We start from the raw sequence: 21,429 nt of genomic DNA on the forward strand, positions 1-21,429 counted from the left end.
ACTTATTTTCGTGGACATCATTAATTGCTGGCTATGCTGAGCATGGATTTAGTGATGAAGCACTGCACTGTTTTTCGGAGATGCAATCGGAGGGAATGTCTCCTGATACTGTCGCTTTTGTTTCCATCTTGAAAGCTTTTGACAGTTCAGAAGCCATAACCAAGGGCAGAGAAATACATACTGTTATTCTGAAACGGGGATTAGAAGGAGATCCCTTTGTTAGCAGCACATTGGTAGGCATGTATGCAAAATGTGGCTTTTTTGCAGAAGCATTGGAATTGATTTTTGAGATGCCAGTTCAAGATGTCATCTCATGGAATGCACTCATCACGGGGTACACTGAGAATGGGCTTTATGGGGAAGTGCTGCTATGTCTGGAACAGATGCGCATTGGTGGAGTGTCTCCAGACACTGTGACATTTGTTTGCATATTAAAAACTTGTACTGGCCTAGGAACCATAATGAGGGGCCAAGAATTACATGCTGAGATAGCCAAAGATGATTTTGAGAAGGATGGTCTTGTTGGCAATGCTTTGGTGAATATGTATGTCAAATTTGGGTCACTCACAGAAGCACAGGAAGTGTTTGAAGAGATTCCAGTTCAAGATATAGTCTCATGGAACACTTTAATCACCGGTTATGCCGAGCGTGGTCTTTGTGGAGAAGCTCTGAACTGTTTGGAACAAATGCAATTGAGGGGGGTGTCTCCTGATGCTGTCACATTTATTTGCACCCTGAAAGCTTGTGGCAGCCAAGGAGCCAGAGAAAGTGGCCAGAGGATACACATGGAGGTGGCAAAAAGGGGTTTTGAAAAGGATCTTGTTATTGGCAGCACTTTGATAAACATGTATGCAAATTTTGTCTCACTTGTAGAAGCACAACAAATATTTGATAAGCTGCCAGTTCGAAATGTAGCCTCGTGGACCTCATTGCTTGCAGGTTATGTAGAGCAGGGAATGGGTCAAAAAGGATTGGATTGTTTGGAGCAGATACCATCAGAGGGCCTGTCTCTGGATCGTGTTGTGTTTCTTTGCAGTTTGAAAGCATGTGGCAGCATGGGAGCTGTAGACAGGGGCCGGGAAGTGCACACTGAGATAGTCAAAGAGGGTTTTGAAATGGATTCTAATATCGGCAATGCCTTGGTGGATATGTATGCCAAGTGCAGCTTTTTGGCAGAAGCAGAGGAAGTATTCTATGAACTTCTGTTTCGAGATGTTGTTGCATGGAATGGTCTTATTGTAGGGTATGCTAAACACGGTTTTGGAGAAGCAGCACTGGATTGTTTGGAACAGATGCAACTGGAGGGTGTGCCTCTGGATGTAGTTGCATGGAGTGCTGTGATCTTGGGCTTTGCTGAGCAAGGAGAGAGTGAAAAGGCTATTCAACTTTACGCCAAAATGCAAGATCAGGGTGTATTATCAGATAGTATGACCTTTGTGAGCCTGCTGAAAGCTTGTGGTAACACAGCAGCTCTAGATATCGGGAAGAGGTTTCATGCTCAAAGTTACAGTTTTGGATTTAAGTGTAGTGAAGTAATGCTGCAAACGAGCATGATTGACATGTATGGGATGTGTGGGAGCATGGTTGATGCCCATAGGGTGTTCGATGCAACGTTGGATCAAAATCTTGTGAGGTGGACTGCTTTGATAACAGGGCATTCCCGCCAAGGAGACATTGAGCTTGTTATATACTTGCTCGAGAAAATGGAGAAGGAAGGCATTCAGCCCAATGAAATCACATTTCTTAGTGTCCTTTCTGCTTGCGCACATACAGGTCTAGTGTGTAAGGGTTGTGAGTATTTTGAGGTTATGATTAAGGAATTTAACATCACACCAACTATAAAGCACCACTTTTGTATGATTGATCTCCTTGGCCGTGCAGGCCAACTTGATGAGGCTGTTGCATTGATGCAAATAATGCCATTCCAATCTAACCATGTGGCATACAACACGGTGTTGAGTGCTTGCAGAAAAGGGGGTAATTTGGAGCTTGGTAGACAGGCTTTTGAATGTGCAATGAGATTGGATAGAAAACATGCAGCGTCATTTATTATAATGTCTAATGTGTATGCAAATTCTTACTTGTGGGGATGTGAAGAAGATTAAGGTGATAAGAGGTGGGGTCAGAAAAGATTCTTTCCATACATTCTCAGTGGGCTTATCAGACAGCCTCATGATGGAGGTACATGTGCAAATCTAGATCATTTGTGTTGAAGAGAAGAAACGCTATGCGCCCATTGTTAACTGGAATTTAGGATGCATCTCAAAATGTGAGAAAAGGTCATGACATTGTTTCCTGCCTTTGTTACCTTATCTATTCTATGGTTAGTAACTTTGGGATTACCAGGCTGGATTGCACAATTTGATGGTCTTTGGTAAAGAGGAGAGCAACTTTGAAGCTGACTGTAGGTGCTTAAGGGTTTACCTGCAAAGGATTTCATGCCAAAACATTTGGTAATAATCTTGATTACCATGTCATTGAAGATGATCACCTTGGACTACCATTGCAAAAGGTGCAAGTTTTGGTTTAAACTTGTCCTATACAATTGTTCAAGAGAATATGTGGCTGAATCTGAGTTGTGCTCTTGTGCTACGAATGCATCCCTCCAAGGTAAGTACATTGCGATGGGAAACTCCTTGTGGACGGGGTGTGGTGTTGGTACGAGCTAAACTGTTTTTGGTCCTGACCGGTCTGCAGTCAGAAACTGGATCTCTGGCATCTCTCTGATGTGCACCCCTAACTCCAGTCTAGACTCCCCAAAACTGGGATTGGCCACGTTTGTAATACTCAGGATTCACTCCTGGTAAGAGGGACCACCCCAGGGTGGTTGGTCCCAGGTTAGAGAACAAAGGGAAGTGGAACTTTACTATTAGTCACCAGGTGATTGGACTGGATTTAGAAGTTTACAGACTACTGGAAGGCTGTTACACTAGCTCACAGTTCTGACAGTTGTGCGTTTTTTCACAGGACTGGACTAGTGCAGGTGTAAGATAGCTGTACAAGTAAGTCTAGACTAGACGATGTAAATCCTTTACAGTTATTGTACTCAAATCCAAGAATGACAGAGATGTACCGATCATTCATGGATGATCTGTACATGTACACTATGGCTAAAGTGGATATTTGATGAAAGGTTACAAAATCGGCCTTTTCTAGGCTCATGGCTGCTGCCAACCATCATTCACCTTCTGCCAGGAACTCGGATGATAGTTACCTAGGACAGAACGTTCTACAGGCTTTCTACTTATGCTCATTTCAATTGCATATGTTCAGGTCTTGTTTCAAGACTGTAATCCGATTTTTCTCTCGTCATGACTTCTAATTCTTATTTTCAATTGAATTGTTGTTTTGTCTTAAACAACCACCCTAAAGGTTGTGACCATGGCGGTTGAATTTGAAGTAGAGCCACTATGAGTTCGTAAGACATCTTTCTGCATAATTTTGGCACTCAGAGATTGGAGAGTGGGGTTGACTACGGAAGATTGTGTGGTGATGAATGCTTGCCATGATTAAGGGATTGAGCAAAGTAAAAGCATGGCTTCAACGGTTGGATCCAAGACCAAGCCTGAGAGAATTGTCTCATCAAGCAAGGTATGCCATTCATCTAGAAATTGTGATGTGTAATGACCTTCTGACATTGTGAGATTTATTAATTTTTAAAAATAAAGTGACCCGAGATGCTAAATCAGTGTGTTGATAGTGGTGTCACTCAGAAGGTTCCAAATCCATGTGGCTGTGGTGAGGTCAATTGTACTTTGTAAGATGATCGCAGTTTGAGCGGTGGCAAGCTCGCGATAGGAGCTGCCGCGCACCAGGGTCAGCGTCCGTCCGTCCGTCCGTCCCAAAGAACAGCACTACGGACCGGCACGACTCTCCAAACAAGACAATTGGCACCGGTGGTAAGTTTGTCCATCTGAAATGATGTAGAAGGAACCAGTGCGGCAGTAGGAGCTGCTGGGATGAATTGTGCAGCGTTTGAGACCATTCAAGTTAGCCCATGTTCACATGTGGCACTACTCATAGCATATATGTCAATAAATCCCCCTTGTAGTGGCAATGTGAACCTGTACAAGGTTAGCAGCAGCAGAGCACTACATGGCAGCAGAGCACTCCATGTAGGAGAGTAAGCCTAAAGCTTTGCGGAAAGCTTTAAACTTTTCTCGAGGCAACACCTTAATGAACAAATCTGCAACATTGTCTTATGTAGAGCAGTAAGATAATGAGATCTCCCCTACATGAATCCTCTCCCACATAATGATAATGAATCTCTATGTGCTTGGTACATGCATGAAATAGTGGGTTTCGTGCCACGGCTATAGCATTTTAACAGTCAGTGAGTATGGTGGTGGGTGTTTGCTAACACTTACGAAGATCAGTCATCTATCTCCTTAGCCATACACAATCTACTGTGGCTATAAAGGCTGCCTTGTACTCGGCCTCACAAGTAGATGTGGCAATAGTGGGTTGCTTTTTGCTCAACCATGATATTTACGAATTCCCCAAAAAGAAACAATTCCCCTTGGTGGATTGCCATGTATCATAGTCACGAGCCTAATCGGAATCACTGTAAGTATGTAACCGCAAGCCCCCCCCTCTCCCCCCGCACGCGTGAGATATACCAAAGCAAGATCCAAGGAGCCTTGAAGATAGTTGAAGAAGCGCATCACTGCTTGCCAATGCTTTGTACTTGGGTTGTGCATAGATTTGCTACAGTGGGAAATCCCAAACTGAATATCCGGGCGTGTGTTGCATAAGTATATGAGGCAGCCCACTGCATGGCTGTAAACACTCATATCAAAAGGCTCTCCAACATCATATATGCTCAATTTTAGCCCTGGCTCCATCATAGTAGAGATGGGCTTACAATCTTGAAACCCCAAATTTGTGCAACAACTTTTGAATGTACTTTGATTGCTGTACATAAATCCCAACATCTGTTTGCACAAATTGTATGTCTAAATAATAATGCAACAATCCCAAATCTGTCATCTAAAATGAGGTTTGCAATTCAACTTTGAATGTTGAAATTTTCTCCATATCATTTCCAGTTAGCAACATGTCATCCACATAAAGATCGAGTATAATCAAAGTGCCATGATCCTCTTTCACATTGAGGGTGCTCTCTATTGGACTATTGCGAAAACCCTGCATGGTCAAATAAGTATGTATCTTCTCATACCAAGCTCGGAGAGCTTGTTTGAGACCATAAAGTGCTTTTTGAAGCTTGCATACTTTGTTTTCATGACTATGCATCACAAAACCAATGGGCTGATTTACATAAACTTCTTCTTGTAAATCTCCATTGAGAAAAGTTGATTTTATGTCCAACTGATGTACTTTCTAATGATGGGCAACCAATGCAACAACACATATAACTATGACTATACGATTTCATAATCAATGCTCTTTTTGTGGGCATATCCTTTGGCCACTAGCCTCGTCTTGTACCTATCAATGGTACCATTAGGTCTTTTCAACTTGTACACCCACTTTGTGCCAATGCGTTTCTTGCTAGCAGGCAAGTCTACCAAATGCTTTTATGGGATAGAATCCATCTCATTTTGCATGGCTTTTACCCAATGCTCATCCTCATGAGCCTTTTCAAATGAATTTGGCTCATTTGCATCACAAAGTGGACTCAAGCAAGCAACATCTACATGTTCTCTTGCATTACGTGAACCAGACCGTGTCTTGCTACCAAGTGGAGCTGAAAGTTTGCTCTCCTGTAAAGTATGGAGCAACCCATGAGGCACTCTAGCCTCTTCCATTAATGCCTACTTTTGCTCCACTTCTTCCTGTACATTTTGAGGTGTAATGAGCATTCATGGGCTGATTTTGAGCACCCAAATGCTATCCATTAGGCAAAGTTGATGGTTGATTTATTGTGCCATCAATTGCAATGGGAGAAATCCTTCAAACATGCTAAGTTGAAGGTGGCTGTCCAGAAAATTGAGCCAACGGTTGGTCTGAATTTTCATCAAACACAACATCTATACTGTCCAAAATCCTGTGTGTGGAAGGATTAAAGAGACGGTAGCCTTTACTGCCATTGCTGTAATCCACAAATATGTACTTAGCTACTTTGACATCAAGGTTACCTCACAATTGCTGAGGTACATGTGCATAAGCTATACATCAAAAAACTCTAAAGTGTTCAACTTTAGGTTTCCTTTCATGCCAGGCCTCATATGGCGTTATGGTTTTCAATGCTTTGGTAGGGCATCTATTCAACACGTGTTTAATTAACCCCGAACGTAGTAGAATACGAACGATAAAAAAATTTCGGAATCCCAACGATTTTCTTAGAATACAGAAAGCCAAAAGTTTCGGGAAAATGAAAAGACAAAAAAAATCGAAATATGAAAGGTCAAAAGTTTCCAGAATACGGAAGGTCAAAAGATTTTTCGGAATTCAGAAATCCAAAAGGTTTCGGGAAAGCGGAAAGCCAAGATGTTTCCCGGAAGATGAAAAGCCAAAAGGCACCAACGAAAAATTTACTGAAATTTTCTCAGAATTTTCTTTTCTCAAATTTTTAGGCTTTTTTCAAGTTTTTTTTTGAAACATTTTCAAAAACTTTTTAAAAAATAAAAAACTCAATTTTTTAAAATAAAAATAAAAAATAATATTAATAAGCTTCAATAAAAAGCTTATATTATTTTTTTACTATTTTTTTAAAATGAGTTTTTTATTTAAAAAAAGCTTTTGAAAAGGTTAAAAAAAGCTTGGAAAAAGACAGAAATTGTAAAATTTTAGATAAAAATTCTCTGAAAAATTTCTAAAAATTTCTTCTTGAAACCTTTAGGCTTTTCATCTTCCGAAAAACCTTTGGCTTTCCCTTTTTCTGAAACCTTTTGGCTTTCCGAATTCCGGAAAATCTTTTGACCTTTCGTATTCTCGAAACTTTTGACCTTTCACATTTTGATTTTTTTTTTGTCTTTTCATTTTTCCGAAACTTTTGGCTTTCCGTATTCCGGGAAAACCATTGGAATTCTGGAATTTCTTGACTGTTCGTATTCTAAATGCGTTTGGGGTAAATTAAATTTTTTTAAAAATTCTTAAAAATTAGTGAAAAATTAGACAAAGGTTATTTTAAATTTTTGAAAAATATAGGGTTGGTGTTTGGCATGTGGTGTGTCTATTTGGGCATCTGTGATCATTCAAATTCCTTTAAAAATATATTTTTGATCCAAAAAATTAGAAAATCTATTAAAATTATAAATTTTCATTGGATTTGAGAATTGTCGGGCGGAATTGAAAATTTCGTGATTGAACGATGGGATTCTCAGGAAAAATTAGGAATATTCTAGAAATTATTTTTAAAAATCCTTGAAATTTATATTTTTTAAAATATCAATGGTATTTTGGTAAATTTAATTGCTAAAAATTTTCTGGAAAAATATAGGTTTGGAATGCCATATGATAGGTTTGGTGGAATTTAAAATTATCGTATTTTGAGGCCCTATAAAATTAGAAAAATTTAGAAAAAAATCATGATAGTTTTTTTCTCAAGAATTTAATATTTTCGAGGATTTAATGTTGAAGTACATTTTCTTGTGCGCTGACATTAGATAGATGCAGGTTATTCACATATTATTAATACGATTGTACCTCGTATTAGTAGTTATTTTTGTTTGGATTTATTCTTCTAAACGATGTTTTTATGAATTTTTTTTTTGGTTTAGTCATTCTTTTTGGACATGTTCCTTAATTTCTTTTGATGGCTATAATCTACGTTCAAAGTGTGTCTCACCTTTGATACTTTTTCATGATAATTTATTTTGCACTTGTTTAAGTGTGGTTTGTGCTTAATTTCTTAAGCCTAAGATAAATTCTCTCATGGATTAGTTGATTTGTTTGTTTTGGTAGATTTTATTGGATATTTTTCAAGTTTTATATGGACTCATCAGGTTTTACTTAGATCACTTGTAAATTTAACAGTGGTATTAGAGCAATCTCTAGTTAATTGTATCGCATACTCGCAAAAAATTCACAAAATATATATAAAATATATTTTTAACCATAAAAATGCTTTAAAAATTTTAAAAATTTAGAAAAAAATTTTAAAAATTAGAAAAAAATTCTAAAAATTATAGAAATTTAGAAAATCCATTCTACCAAAAATATCCACAATAAAATATGTGGTGTTTTAGTAAAAAATTTCATTAATGCTTATTTTAAATCACAAAAAATAGAGAAAAATAGCTCATGGAATTTTTACGCAATGTCGATTTGTCCATTCAATTATAGTAACACGCGTTCGAATCGCCATATCGACGATCCATGTGCAAATCATAACACAAATCAATAAAATAATATTTTTATTAGTAAATATTAAAATTTACTTAAAAACTAAAAATTATAATAAAAAAGAAAAAAATAACAATTCACTAGAGATTGCTCTGATACCATTGTTAAAATCCTAAGATCTCTCTAGATAATTGTTATGCATAAACATGCATAAATCAGGCATAAACTCAATCACTCGACCACCCCCGAGCCAAAGGGGGATGCAAACATGAATTATAAATGAAATACATTATACCTCTACCTTGATGTCCCATACCATCAAGAGGTATAACTTCAATTCGATAGCAAGTAGCTATAGTGTGAAATGGTAGGTGAGTAGATATGGACCTCTACACACAAGAGACCATAGCCTAAGCCTCCAAGTCCCCCAAGCCCCCTTCAGTGTGTCTCATGTCCCTATTATATAGGAGGGCCCTCAAGTGACTCTTGACTCTCCATTTCCCATGTGTGACCCTTGGATGCCTGACCCTAATCTTAACCCGTGCTCCACTAGACCTTGTTCCCATGCTCCCATGCTCACAAGCCTAATGTGGGTTAGCCTCCTAGTATATGCACACATAATGTGCATATAACATAGCACACATAGTGTACATATAACAATAAGCATTAATGTCTATAGAGTGCTTTAAATGGTGGCATCCCTATGCTCTGGTGATAAGATGTATTATAGGCAAATTTTACTATAGAAAGGTATTGGATCCATCTTCTTGACTCTCGCCCGTAATATTCTCTGAGAATGTCTTCAATTACTTGGTTGACTCTCTCAGTCCATCAGTCCCTGGATGGTAAGCTATATTGAAGCAAAGTTGAGTACCTAGGGCATGAAATAAGGACTTCCAGAACTTTGAAGTGAAGTCAGAGTCTCGATCGTTGACTATTCTTTTCGGTAAACCATGAAGCTTGAAGACCTCCTTGATGAATAATCGGGTAACATTAGAAGCTTTGAAGGTTTTCTTTGCTGGTATAAGATGAGCTACTTTGGTGAGCAAGTCCACCACTACAAAAATGGAATCATATCCTCCTTGCACTGTGGGGAGACTGGTGACAAAATCCATACTAATGCATTCTCACTTCATTTGAGGAATATCCAAGGGTTGAAGCTTTCCAGGCATCTTGACTCTTTCAACTTTGATCCTTTGACATGAGAGACATTGCTTCAAGTATGACGAAGGACATCATTTTTGAAGCCTACCCAATGATAGCTCCTCCTTAGAGCATTCAAGGTCTTTGTATAGCTTGGGTGTCCTGCAGCGGGGCTATCATGAGCTTCATAGAGGATTAGCTTCTTTAGGGAAGGCTTCTTAGGAATACATAGCTTGTGATTGAAGTAGAGGCACCCATCGTGGGTGAGGTAACCCTTAATTAGAATTTTCTCTTTCTCTGAGGTTTCCTCTTCTTTGATTAAGTTCACCATTCTTTGGTAGTCAAGATCATGAAATGAGACATGTTTCACCTTGACCAGTATGGGGTCATTTGGCATAGAAATTGCACTCAAGAAACATTTACAGCTAAGTGCGTCTACTAATACATTATGTTTCCCAAGGTGGAATTTGACGTTGAAATCATATTCTTGTAGGATTTCAACCCATCTTTTTTGACTCATATTATGGTTAGGCTAGGTGAAGATCCACTTTAGACTCTTATGGTCGGTTACAAGCTGGAACTTGCGTCCCAAGAGATAATGTTTCTATAACGTGAGGTAATGAACAATTGATAAGAGTTCCAAATCATGGATGGCATAGTTGGTCTCAAATTGCTTCAACTTGTGAGAAGTATAAGCCAATGGTCTTCCTTCTTGGGCTAAGACACCACCAAGTACTAGATTATTGGCATTAGTAACCACCTCAAATTCCCTGGTGAAATCGGAAAGTTTTAGGAATGGTGCTGAGGTAAGGATATGACTTTGAGCTGATCAAAGTTGACTTGATGGATTTGTAACCACACTATTTTGCAGTTCTTAAGAAGATCTATCAAGGGTGTAGCTACCAAGGAGTAATCTTTGATGAAAATCCTGTACCATCCCATGATTTTTAAAAATTCACGAACTTCGCGGACTGAATTAGGGGATGACCATTCCAGTATATCTTTGACCTTAGCGGGATCTATACTGAAATACCGTCTTAGGAGACAATGAATCTAAGATACTCAATCTGGTGAGTAAAGAAGATACATTTACTATTCTTAGCATAGAGTTTATGTCTACGCAGCAATCGAAGCACTCTATGCATATCCTCATGTTCTTCCACCGACTTGGAGTAGACTAGAATGTCATAAAAAAAGACAAGAAAAAATTTATCTAAGTAGGGACGGAATATATCTTGCATTAGGCGGTTAAAAGTTACAGGAGCATTGGTTAACCCAAATGGCATCACAGTAAACTCAGAGTGGCCATAACGGGTATTGAAAGCTGTCTTGGGTATATTTGCTTCCTTGACTTTGATTTGATAGTAGCCACATCTTATATCTATCTTAGAGAAAACCTTGGTCCCATGAAGCTTGTCAAGAAGCTCGTCAATACAAGGGATAGAGTACTTGTTCTCTTGATAGTGACTTGATTTAACCCCTGATAATCTATGCAGAGAGACGAAGAGTGCCGTCCTTCTTGTTTTGGAAAAGAACGGGTGCTCTCCAAGAAGAGATGTTTGGGTATACAAATCCTTGCTCAATGAGTTGGCAAAGTTGCTCCTTGAGTTCAATGGCTTTTGGGAGAGACATCTTATAGGGTCTTTAGGAGACAGGTTGAGCACCACGAATTAGCTTGATTTCATGGTCGACTTTACGAGGGGGTGGTAGTCCTGTAAGCTCATCATGAAAGATGTCAGAGAATTCTTGGATCCAAGAGGGTTTTCATTCTTATCTGGGTTCAGTAGCTTTGTTGAGCTTGACAAGAAAACTTATTGTCTCTTACATGCTCCCTTGAGAAGATGCTTTGCTTTGACTACCCTAGACTTGGGTTTTCCCGTCTTCCTCTGAACTAGTACTACTTGGTCGTGCTTATTTTTAAAATTGATACTCCCCTGGTTATAGTGAATACTAGTATTATTTGCGACTATCTAGTCTATCCCAAGGATCCCATCATAAACGCCTGATGGTAAGACTCTAAAATGGCCATGAGTTTGTTCACTATCTAATTTAAAATCAAGGTTTCCTACAAAGTGGTGGGATACTTCTTCCTTCCCATTAGCTAGCTCTACAACCATTTTCCTAGTTGGTTTTTTATCCAGGTTTAATTTTTGTAAATATCTTGGAGAAAGAAATGAATGGTTATTGCCACAATCAATCAAAAGTTGGAAGGAATGGCTTACTATGATGAGCAGCTGGGATTTGTATAACACCAAATTACTCGTTATTATAGGATCTTGATGTTCTACCACCGCATGGATGGTGGCACACTCTTCTTCGGCCATTTCCAAAGTTGGTTCTTCATTTATAGCATAGGCGCGGGCAACCTCTGCCACGTCCACCACCCCTTGTACCTGGACTTGTTGCTTTTACATGCAAGAATTGACCATGGACATAACAAAAAACATTTTTTAAACATGAGGTGAGAGTCTACTAGGGTTAGGGTTTGTGTGCAGGCCTATGGAGGCTCAAAGAGGAAGGCCATTGTTAAAGGGAAGCAATCAACAATGTGAGAGAGAGAGAGAGAGAGAGAGAGAGAGAGAGAGAGAGAGAGAGATGTGATAATGCTCAAGAGACACACGATATCCACGAATCAATGATGATTTGATTTATTAAAAATATGAAGTACAAGCCTTTCTCTATATAGGCCTTTCCATATACCAAACCCTTTGACCCTTAAATGCACACTTATCCACTCATAAGAGGTGGTTTACACACACATAAACACACAACCATATAAAGGAGTGTGTACACCCTTATTATGGATGTTCACACACACACACACACACACACACATGGATACACAAACACACAATTGCACATATTCCAACACCCCTCTCAATTGTGAGTTGGGGCACACATACATGCACATAGTCAATACCTTGATTCCAACACTACCCCTCAAGGGATCACCACACTCTAGTCAAGGATTAATCTTAGGCCCATAGCCTAGTTTCTCATGCTAGTAGGTGGTTTCCAAGGGTAGAAACAAACAAGGAATAGGTTGCACACTCATAACATAGACAAGACCTTGTTCACAACAAACCCCCCTCAAGGGCTATCTTTCTTGCTATTGCAAGGATAAATCATGGGCTCATGTCCCAGTTTCTCATGCCTGCAGAGGTGCCGCTTGGGTAGAGTCATAACACGGGAATAAGGTCAGAACCACATGACAAAAATAATAACAACAACACACACAAAAGAACATGACATTGCCCTTTATAAATCAAGGCGATACATAACATATAACAAACAAACACATAAATCTGGGGAGAGTTTCTCCTCGTTGATCATAAATAACCCCACAAAATCAAATCTGGGGAGAGTTTCTCCTTGTTGATCATAAATAATCCCACAAAATCAAATCGATGGAAATATTATGCCAATGCCAATAAAGATGTAGCTGTCTTTTTATGGTGGCGTTTCCATGGCTCCATCACTTGATAATCAAGTGTACCATACATATTTGAGAAGAAAATCTTGATGAGGCACGGATGGTGAAATTTGCCCACATGTTTGATGAAGAAGCCAATGAAAAACATATTAGAGATGCCCAAAACTGCTTTCTCCATTTGAACACCCTCTTATTGAAAGAGGGCACCTTAATATCTAAGGTTTTGATTTTAATGGTAAAACCTTATCTTAAAAAAAAAAAAAGTTCGGTTTGGAGACATGTAGGAGGTGCTTGAGGCTGTGGCGTGGTCGTTGCCGACGGGAGGATGTCAACAAGAGGCAAGCTAGTGCTTGGAGCTACAAGTGATGGAGCTGCGATCGATTGGCTGGATAGTGATGGCTGCTGCAGAAGGAAATTAGGCCATAGTCGACTGCTGCGAACTGGAGGGTAGTGATGAAAAAAAAAAGTCCATAGGAGCGCCACACGGGGGGCTGCAAAGGACGGTACTCAGCAGGCCTTCAATTCGCCAATAATTGCTGTGATTGGCGATGGGCGCTGATTTTAGAGGCACGAACTTAGCTTTAATGGCGATTGGCGATTTGTTGTAGATATCAATACAATCATCAGCAGGTTCAGATGGGTGGAGTGCCGCGTAGATACTGGCAGTGTCCTCGCTATGAAAAACGTGGTCTTTGCTGGAGAAAACTGAGCGTTGATTCATTGTTGTTGGGAAGCACGTGTTATAGGTGCTTGAGAAGCACGGGCAGTGACGCTGCGGGCGTTGTAGGGGTTACACCAAGGTGGGTCTAGAGTTGTGGGTAGAAGCTGGAGTCAATGTCGTAGGAGGCACAGATCAGGGCCGGGTAGCTAGAGTCAAAGAGGAAGCCTTGGGCAATGGGGAACTTGTTGGCAATTATGCACCAGAAGGGATTCACAATAGCTACTAGGGTTAAGGTTTGTGTGCATGTCTATGGAGGCTCATAGATGAAGGCCATTGTTAAAGGGAAGCAACAAACAATGAGAATGAGAGAGAGAGAGAGAGAGAGAGAGGGGTGTGATAATGTTCAAGAGACACATGATATCCACGAATCAATGATGATTTGATTTATTAAAAATATGAAGTATAAGCCTTTTTCTATATAGGCCTTTCCACATACCAAACCCTTTGACCCTTATTACATGCACACTTATCCACCCATAAGAGGTGGTTTACACACACAAACACACAACCATATACATGAGTGTGTGCACCCTTTTTATGGATGTTCACACACACACACACACACACGCACACACACACACACACACACACACACACACACACATGGATACACAAACACACAATTGCACATATTCCAACGCCCTCCTCATCAATTGTGAATTGGGGCACACATACATGCACATAGGCAATACGTTGATTCCAACTTAGAGTAGTACTCCTCCAGAGTTAAGCTGAGCTGCTTGAGGCTAAAGAACTCATTCATCTTGATAGACTCATGAGATGAGGGAAGATACTGCTCCTTCACAACTTGTTTGATGTCATCCCAAGTTTGGGAGTGTTTGGTAACTTCTTTATTGTGGCACCATTGCCTCCACCAGACCTTAGCGTCCCTAATGAGGCAAAACCGTGCAAGCATGGATTGGTTCGCCACTTTAGCACCGGCGGGGTTGAGAAGTAGTCGTACATTGCTTCAATCCATACCTTGGCATCCTTCTCAATTTTTGAACCTTCCCCTTTAAAGGAGGGAGGTTACATTTGTTTGAGCACGAGCTTCTCCTGGGTGTTTGCGTATAGTGCATTGGGGAGAGAAGACTGATCGTCCTAGGCTATCATTGCAAGCTTAAACTTAGGATCACGAGACTTATACTTTACACTACGCTCATGATATAAAAGTAAAACGTTAAAATCATTTTATTTCTCAATTCAAATATTTACAAGGACAAGATTGATTACAAGGATTTTAAACTAATGTATCTAGTCTTATTAATCATAAAAGAGACTTCTAGGCTTAACCAGGACATAAGACTCGAGCGGTTCGCGTAGGTGAAATATGGGGGTTCCACCGTGGTTTCTAGGATATGGAAAACTGACGGTAGGAAGGTAGACTATGGATTGTTTGCATTCCATAATAGTTACTTGGTCCGCAGGTAAGACATGCATTACTTGGTCATACACCTAACGGTTCTATGGTATATGGTTTCCTTCTATGGTCATGTAGTTGTCTGGTCTAGAGAAACCCATAAACCAGAATAAGAAGACCAGCTTCAACTTCTCTATCCAACAAATCTGCTTCAAATCGATTGTGAGATTCTCAATTCGGTCTACTCGGATGATAAAGTACCTCGGCCCATGATTCCAAAAGTGGTCTCTACCCCACCCTTTGGATACGAGAGAGATGAGGGAGGGACAATTTGCATCATCGTATCGCAGAATTCAAAATTTAAGAAGCGACAAGCTGTCTTGAAGATACATTGGAAGACTAGGAATTTGGAGTACGTGTCTTCCTCCTCCTACAATCATTCATTCACCAAATCAAATTGTACTAGCAGCAGTATCTGATTGAGGTAAAACATATACTTCAAAACAACCCTAAATATCAAATCCTAGGAACTAAAATTTTGCTCTGATACCAATTGTAAGGTCTCCAACCTAAAAAGGGGAATCCTTAAGATAGTCTACTAAGCCTTTGAAAGAATTTCGGAGGAGAGTGGTCTCTTAAATGGTTCTAAAAATCGAATCACCCATAGAGTGATTGACCTATCATGGGCAATCTATATCCTTGATTCCTAGAAGCAACGCCTTTTTTCCCATCTATGTGAGGTACGACTGCTGACCTAGTCCTCCAGAATAGAATTGCTCAGGGACTTATTTACCTAGCGTAGTGCGATTGATTAGTTTTGTTGGAAAGCTACCCGACTAATCTGGTCCACCCATCCATAGGATAGTGCCCTTAGGGTAATCCACCCTCCCACTTTCCATCCAACTCACCTGCCATTTTTGTTTTCTGATTAATCATACCACACTGTGTGACATATATTGACAAGTTAATTAATTAGGAGCCTTACACAGTGTTTGTTGTGGGCTACCACACCTCCAAGAGGGAACTCAATGAATTTACCTAAAGGATGAGCAATAGATCACAACCATCGTAGGGCACTTATCAATGCTTTGAACTTGAGTCCCTTGAGGCCTCCAAGCTCACTTGTTAAGCTTCAAACCTCCAAGCTCCACCTCCACGCTGTCACCGTAGAGTCGCTTACACCGTCGCATAAGGTAATCACTCTCTCTCACTCTCCTACACAAGCATGAATCATACAAGCATAGAAGAGGCACGATGCTAGAATGCTCTCTCTCTCAATCTCTCTCAAGACACAAAGAAGAGCTCTTTCTAGCACAAAAGGGGATTGTGTCTTTTCATTATGAGAAAATGCCTTATATACATTTGGTCCTTATCCATACTTGGGCGCCCAAAACTTACTTAACTAGGCCTTGGATGGCTAATATCTCATAATGTACAACTTTTATAGTGCTGTTGCATGACACTTATTAATGTCCTCAATTGGAGGAGCATGCTTGTTAATCCAAAATGGGATTAACATCTTGGTTATGTCCTCAGAACCTATTACTGAGGTCTAAGGACCTAGTCACCGAACATATGAGATCAAATTATGACTTGATCCCATATCTATTAGTGCAATGCTTGTTGCATGGTCTTCAGCTGTAGAGAGTTCCACCCTGAGCCGTGCTGGCTCAATGTTGAGTTCCTCTTTGTTTGAGAGAGTCAAGGAAGCCATGTTGACGTGTAACATCCTCTTCTAAAGTAATTGTTTAGCTTTGGCCTCCCTTGCCTTAGCCTCTTCTTGAGCTTGCTGGATTTTTTTTCCTTTGCAAGCTGTTTTTGTTGTTTTAAGAGATGTTCTTGCAAGAGTATCTCTTGGGTCAGTGGTCCATAATATTTTTTGAGTTTTCTTCCATTGACGTAACCCTCCATTTGTATGCCGTCAATTGTCTTAATTCTAACTGACCCCTGAGGTGTGATCTCAGACACCCGGAAGGGTCCTAGGCCTTTGTATTTGAGTTTCTTTTTCCTGGTGCTTTCTACACTATACATGAGGACAAGGTCCCCTGTTTCTAGTTCTTTTTGTTTTAATTTTTTATCTAACCAATGCTTCCTGCGTAGTTTCTTGACCATGAGTCCATGTGATGCTATTAGCCTGGTCTCATCAAGCTTCTCTAAGTCAATTAGCCTTTCAGCTAATGCATTCTCTGTCAGACGTTCTTGCATTGCAATCCTTAGGCTCGGAACTAGGTATTCTATAGGCATTACTGCCTCAACACCATAAGCTAGACGGAAAGGAGTGTATCCCGTCGCTACATTATAAGATGTTTGATTTTCCCATAGGTTTGCTGTTAGCTTTTATGTTCCTAGTCCATCCGACTTGCTTCCAAGGTTTTTGTCAAGATAGTACACAAAATTTTGTTTATGCTCTCTGCTTGACCATCAGCCATGGATAATAAGGTGATGATTTCCAATAGACCACTAAGAATCCCACAAGTAAATGATCGATCACCTCATTAATAAAATGTGAGCTGTGATCACTAACTAATGCTAATGGGTAGCCGAACTTGGAGATAATCTACTCATATAAGAATTTTGCTGTTGTCGTGCATCAGCTTGCTTCGAGGCTTTGGCTTATGCCCATTTAGTGAAATAGTCCGTGGCCACGATCACATATCAGGCTTGTGATGGGTGTGCTACGGGACTAATAGTTCTAACAAAATCTACTCTCCATTTTTTGAAGGGTTGTCTGACAATAATAGGGGTGAGTGGCATCCTGTTCCTTTGTTGTGGGATAGCGAAATGCTGACATTCTTTGCACCTTTTGACAAATTCTATGGCGTCTCCGAATAACGTAGACTACCATAATCCTACTTGAAGTACCTTGCAAGCCGTGATCTCTCCAGCAAAATGCTCACCTGCTATCCCTGAATGAGCTTCATCCAATATCGTGACGAACTCATCTTCTCCTCTCACACATCTTCTTAGCACATTATCTTTACCTAGCTTATATAGTTCTCCCGCAATGTAGCAAGGTTGATAAGCCGCCACATTTTATCTTTGTTCAAAGGTATTTCCTGCTGCGGAAAACCATGAGCTAGATAATCCGATATCTCCTTGCTCCATTTGGGTACCATGTCCAGTTTGAACAAACAAGCATTAGGGAGATCATCTTTGACACCAGTTGCTGGTTTCCCATTTGAAATTCTTGAAATATGATCTCGGCTAACACATGCTCTGTTCCTTTTCTTACTGTGACTGTAAAGTCGAATTCCAACAATAATAGAAACCATTGTGTGATTCTTCCCATGGTGCAAGGCTTATTCACTAAGTACAATAAGGCTTGATGGTCCATGAAGAATACAAATTTGTTGGCCAATAGGTAATGTCAATACTTCTTGACAACGTAAACCATGGCCAATCCTTCTCTCTCTGTGGTGGTGTAGTTCACCTCTGCATCATTTAATTGACGACTAGTGAAGCAGACTGGATAGTCCAATTTGAACTCACCAGGCTGGGCTAGTACACATCCAATAGCAAAGTTTGATGCATCAATATGCACATGAAATATGAGGTCCCAATTGGGGGGTTGTAGAATTGGCGTGCTAGCCAATGCCTGCTTCAGTCAATCATATGTTTCCTGGCATTCATCAGTCCACTCAAAGACAATGAGTAGCTTGTACAATGGTCTGGCGATTTCAACATAGAAAATTATGAGGTGGCTACTCTACGTGGCCCATAAATCTTTGCACACCTTTGTAATTAGTGGGTGGTGGTAGCTCCAATATCAACTTGACCTTGCTATCATTCGTGGATATTCTGTTCTTTGAGACAATGTGTCCCAATATCACACCATGTCTGAACCAAAATTGACACTTTAAAGGGTTCATGGATATACGATATAATCGACATCGCTCGAACACCTTCCTTAAGCAAGCCAGATGGTCCATCCATCGAGAGTGTACACACAGATCATCAATGAATACCTCCAACCATTTCTGCAAGTAGTCTTTGAAGGCTACACACATCAATCATTGGAATGTTGCTAGGGCATTGGTGAGATCGAAGGGCATAACCTTGTATGCAAATGTCCCCCACATTGTATTGAAAGCTTTCTTATGCTGGTCTTCTGGTGCTATGGACACCTAATGTAGCTGAAGAATCCATCCAAGAAGCTATAAGCTTCTTCACCAGCCACTCTCTCTAAAACATGTTCCGTATAGGGTAATGGATAATGGTCTTTCCTAGTAGTTGCGTTGACCTTTTTAAGATCAACACATATCCTAAGTTTTCCATTATTTTTTGGTACTATTACGATTGGTGACAACCAATCCGTGTGTTTCATCTCATAGATGAAATTTGTAGCACAATGAGCTTTTCTATTTCTTCCTTTATAATTTTCGCATACTTAGGATTCATCTAGTATGGTTTCTGCCTGGTTGGTCGTGACCCTTCCATGATTGGAATTGTATGCTGCACTATCTTAGGTGGTACCCCCTTCATCTTGTAATTCCAGGTGAAACAGTCCTTAAATTCCTTAAGGAGGGCAACGAGCTCATCTTCTTCACCCGAAGTCAAGTCCTTAGCAATGTATATGGGTTTGGCTTCCTCCCCTGGTCCCACAATGTCAAATTTCTTGACTTCTGTTGGGCCATCATATGATATAGATAGCTCATTCTCCTTGACCCTTGTTGCCGTTAGTCGGACCACTTTCTGTTCGTCACACAGTGTAGCTTTTGAAGTGGTCTGGCACTGAAAGCAAGCCTGGTGTGTCCTCATTCTTACTTTTTGTTTTAGCCATGACTTTTCTAGCCTCACATTCAGCTTCTGCCAAAGCTTTATTGCATTTTCGACGCCCAGCTTTTGTAAGCTTAGGTGTTTTTTGGCTTTTGAAGGGTGATTGCCTCTTTGTGTCTTCCTCCATGCAATATCTTAACTCCTCACCTAAATCCTTAGAAAACTCATCATGTACCTTAGTGGCTTCGAGGTATCTCAGCCATTGGGTATCCATGGGTTTTCTTCGTAATAGGGCATTTAGTTGGGTGATATATCGTTTATGTTTTCTCCATCTTCTGAGGTGTTAAGCATTGGTATGGCCTTGTGTTATGGTTCCTTCTATGCTAGAGGCTTCCTCTTCTGATTCTTTATCGATGGTTTTCCACTTAACCATACAGATAGAGGTCATAGGGATATTTCCAGATTCCACATACTAAGTTTCCCTAGGTTACATCACATCTATGGTAGCTAGCACATGCATTCAGTTTTCACTGAAGTCCGGAGGAGGAAGTGATGCATACATTTCCATTTCTTCTTCTCTGTTGGAATTTTCCATTGTGGTTTTGCATATTTGTACAAATGCGGTCCGCTCTATTGTGACCGAATCATTACCAAACAATTGCACTTCCATGGGATGTGCTTTCCATGTTCTCAGATCTATTTTTAAAATTTGTGAATTCTTATGCACATACACATGATCTAATGCCCAAGCATGCACCAATTTGGATTCCCTCATGAAGGGTCTCCCCAATATCATGTCATATGAGTCAAGTTGGTGGAGGAAGTCTATTACCACAAATGTATGATGGTAGCGAAACGTAAAGAGTTTGAGTTTCACACTCTAGAAGTCCAATGGGCCTTGAAGATGTTCCGTCAGCCATTTTAATGATTAGATCTGCCCTTTTTAGATCAGGTTTTCCCCGATTCTTCCAGCAATGCTTTACTCTCGCCCCACAATCCAAGATAGCCAGTGCTTGGTATCCGCCACCATGATGAATCAGGATTGTAGCATTTGTGTCGTCGCTTTCGTAATAACGTCCCAATTGATTAATTGGTATCTTGACGACTCGAGTTTTCCTTGTGTATCTTAAGGTTGTTTCTACCAGAGGTGGCAGAACCTTCTCTATAGTCTCAGCTAGATTTAGTCTACCTTCTACCTTCTACCCATTCCTTTATGTCTGCCCCATAGGGTTGGTGAACTGTGTAAGAGTTGCCCCAATGGCATTTATACAGGCGTGGAGACAGTACAGCGCGAGACTTCCGATATCTTTAGGTTCTCTGGTGATGATGGTTCCTCCTAGGTGTGTGTCTCATATTCATCCATAGGGAAGGAATGGATGGACTCGCCCAGCACATTTTCCTCAAACATTATGGACATCGTGTTTGCTTGAGATCCCTCATCTGTTACTTCTGGAATAGGAGTAGGTACATCCAATTCCCTTTCCCTTTTTGGCGCGTTTCGCGGATACATTGTATCCTTGACCCGATTAGCCCTTAGCTTAGCTTCATGAAGCCATTAACATTCTTCTACTAAGGCCTTAGCGTCTTTAAGCTTTCTTATCTCCTCATCGACATTGGGGTACTCACCGACTCCTTTCAAAGTTGAGGGTTGCTCCCTTTGCTCCTCTAGGTCCCTCTTTATGGATGGTTGATCCTTTGATCCCCTTCTTCTCTCAAATGGGTGGATCCAGCGTCAATCGTATCTTCTTCAGACCCGTCTTGGATTGTGACCCTTATGTCACCCTTACCCACTTTTTTCACTCTTCTCAT

At 40.3% G+C, this 21,429-nt stretch overlaps 1 protein-coding gene across 2 annotated transcripts in view; it reads left to right on the plus strand.

The window, feature by feature from the left end:
• Nucleotides 1-3,335, plus strand: part of LOC147621979 (pentatricopeptide repeat-containing protein At4g04370-like) — a 4,549-nt gene extending 1,214 nt beyond the window's left edge. For both annotated transcript variants that reach the window (XM_086823008.1, XM_086823006.1), the window contains exon 2: nt 1-3,335. This exon is cut by the window's left edge. In XM_086823008.1, the coding sequence (XP_086679134.1) occupies nt 1-2,105 (2,105 nt within the window). In that variant the 3' untranslated portion in view covers nt 2,106-3,335.
• Nucleotides 3,336-21,429: the final 18,094 nt, after the last annotated feature.

This window comes from Cibotium barometz, chromosome 29, assembly GCF_041138505.1.
Source record: "Cibotium barometz isolate CiBa-2024 chromosome 29, ASM4113850v1, whole genome shotgun sequence".
In the NCBI taxonomy this organism is placed as follows: domain Eukaryota; kingdom Viridiplantae; phylum Streptophyta; class Polypodiopsida; order Cyatheales; family Cibotiaceae; genus Cibotium; species Cibotium barometz.